The sequence below is a fragment of the Cyprinodon variegatus genome, unplaced genomic scaffold (genome assembly GCF_000732505.1).
Source record: "Cyprinodon variegatus isolate N-32 unplaced genomic scaffold, C_variegatus-1.0 Scaffold26, whole genome shotgun sequence".
Classification (NCBI taxonomy): Eukaryota; Metazoa; Chordata; class Actinopteri; order Cyprinodontiformes; family Cyprinodontidae; genus Cyprinodon; species Cyprinodon variegatus.
The window spans coordinates 64,070-66,840 of NW_015150479.1; the positions used below are offsets into that span (position 1 = coordinate 64,070).

At 37.1% G+C, this 2,771-nt stretch overlaps 1 protein-coding gene across 2 annotated transcripts in view; it reads right to left on the minus strand.

Moving 5' to 3' along the window:
- Nucleotides 1-1,037: 1,037 nt before the first annotated feature.
- The window catches only part of rgs7bp (regulator of G-protein signaling 7 binding protein), a 16,159-nt gene continuing 14,425 nt past the window's right edge, over nucleotides 1,038-2,771 (minus strand). The window contains exons 5-6 of one of the 2 annotated variants that reach the window (XM_015395506.1): nucleotides 2,519-2,589; nucleotides 1,038-1,968 (exon numbers count right to left, since the gene is read on the minus strand). In XM_015395506.1, the coding sequence (XP_015250992.1) occupies nucleotides 1,727-1,968; nucleotides 2,519-2,589 (313 nt within the window). In that variant the 3' untranslated portion in view covers nucleotides 1,038-1,726. Of the gene's footprint in view, nucleotides 2,016-2,518; nucleotides 2,590-2,771 lie in introns of both variants that reach the window. The other variant, XM_015395514.1, reaches the window with a different exon arrangement.

Genomic DNA, 2,771 nt, shown 5'->3' on the forward strand with positions numbered 1-2,771 from the left:
AGGCTCCCTTACACTACTGATTTTGACCACCAATAAAAGGCAAGGTGAGTAAGGTTTCTTGCTCAAAGACAACGACAGGGGGAGCAGGGACTCACACAGACAACTCACTGGTTCCAGGATGAACCCCTGCCTTCTAACTGCTAACCTTGGGCCACTGTGCAGACTTTCAAATCAATTTTCTTACATAATAGAAAAACTAGTAGCTGCACAGTGGCGCAGTGGGTAGGACTGCTGCATTGCAGCAAGAATGTTCCGGGTTTGATTCCTGGCCCGGGGTCTTTCTGATGCGAGTTTGCATGTTCTCCCTGAGCATGCGTGGTTTCTCTCCAGGTACACTGGCTTCCTTCCACAGTCCAAAAACATGACTGTTTGGTTAACAGGCTTCTCTAAATTCTCCTTAGGTGTTTGTGAATGATTGTTTGTCCTGTTTGTCTGTGTTGTGTGATATACTGACAACCTGTGCAGGGTGAACTCTGCCTCTCGGCCATTGACAGCTGGAGATAGGCACCACTACCCCTCGCGAACCCAGCAGAGATAAGTGGGATGGAAAATAGATGGATTGATGGAAATAGAAAACTAATCAGAAAATAAATTTTTGATTCAGAAATGTCAGTTGTCCAATTGATATGTCCACATACGGTATGTAGACAGCTATTGTAGTTAGCTAGTTAGTCCACAATCCTTCTGCACAAATGACTACATCAAGACAATATTATGGCATGGTGGTAAGAAGTCTGTAGCACTGTTGCAGTGATAAGGAGGGCCAGCTAGTTGTATAAGTGGCCTTTGGCCTCTCTGTATTGTTTAGTAAGGTGCCCCTAAACTTCCAGATCACTGACAAATGCTACTAATTTTAAGCAGTGTAATTTCTATATTACTGTGCCAACACAATTACACTATTAGCCTTAAGGATCATGACTGTTTGCAATAATTCAATATTAAATGTCTCTGTTAGTTGTGCATCTCTGTCTCCACCTAATGGACAACTTAATGTATTGAATGTTAGACAGAAGTCTCCCACACTACATAAATGGTTTAAATAAGAAAGTTTTATTAACAATGTAAAATGACCTATTACAGCTTCTAGAACCGTATCTTCTTGTCATTCAAATAAGTGCAGCCTTTGTCAGAACAGGATGCTCCCATCTTTTATCACCTCAAATCCAGCACCGTTGGCTAACCAGCTTCAGCTTTCAAACTAATTAGAGTCTTGCGTAAAGAGTATGTCTATGTACAGGTCTAACATCTTTAAAGATAGATATTGTGTGCAAAGAATTTTTTGTTTGAGTAATGTATCATATATTTCATTTGAAGCTGGAAAGTTTAAGTCAGATACAAGTTCTTGGTAAATGGAAGACTAAATTAAGTACATTGAGAAGAATAAAAACGGCAAGGAACAAAAACAGACTAATAGACAACCAACATTTCTGCACAAACTTCTCATCTAATATTTGACAAAGGCATCCCTTCGTCTACTGGAGCGCGGCCTTCAAACTTTCAAAATCATTTATTCATACATTATCACAATAATTCTGACAACACGGACATTTAAATTCCCTTTTTGAAAAGCTTAATTCGTTCCAGACTGCGGAAATAATCAAACTGTGACATTGCTTCAGATGATCTGTCATTCTTCTTTTAAAACTGATAAAGTAGCAGATTTATTTTACGTCTTATAAAATGGAAAAAGCCTTTGCAAAATTTCTTTGAATAAATTATGATTTTTTTATATCATTAAATTGCAGTTAATATTATCAATTGTGTTACAAAATAAAATTTTTAAATGGGCAGCCTTGGAAAAAAAAAAAAAAAGGATTTTACATTTTGAAAATGGCAGTAGTAGATTGGTGGCAGACACGAGCGGTGAGAGACAGTGGGTGATGGTGTCTTTGTTGTCCACTCCTACGTAAGAAGGTGGGGACTTTAGCTGGTTACCAGACAACAGAGCCCAAAGAAGCGCCTTTTCCTCTGTCGGACAAGAGGGTAGGGAGTCAGGTTCAGCAAGCTACTGTCATCTGGGCAAAAGAACACAGTAATACCACTTGTAAGTTGTATGTCTCTGCAAAATTCTTATCATGCAAAAGTGTTGACATAAAAAAGTATTCAGTCGCCAAATATTTCAGTGCCATCCTCATTTCATCAAAGTAGCTTATAGTGGAAATCTGATAATTTGTGGATCATTTGCAATTCAGGGTTTATCACTAATACCTCACATGTCTAATAACAATGGTATGATTAGTAAATAAAAAGTTTAATAGTTACTTATAGTTCTAATGAATTAAATACAATTATTGACAATAATTATTTTTTTAAGGTGAGTAATTGTATTCCAAGCATTACTACTCAGACCTTAAGTAAACGATCAGCAAAGCTGCATTGTTTTTAAAAACTTTACCCTGGTTATTGGAACTATCCAAGGTTGGATGGATTCAATGTTTAGATTTTACCTTTAGATTTTATGTTCTATTATATGAGCTTGGTGTCCATGTGACTTAAATTAGCTGTAATATTTCCTTACCTTGGTTCTTAAGTGGTAAAGGCATTGTCTCCCTGAGTTTACTTAGAAGGTTCTTCATATCTCTCATATCCCTGTAAACATAAGAAATTCAATTCAGTTTATTTATATAGTGCCAATTCACAACACGTCCTTTCAAGGCACTTTACAGTTCACGAGATCATACAGTCAAATTGATTCAAAGTTTTCTATCTAAGGAAAACAAGTTTATTGCATTGACTCATTAACTCGAAGGCAATCCATCCATCCATCCATC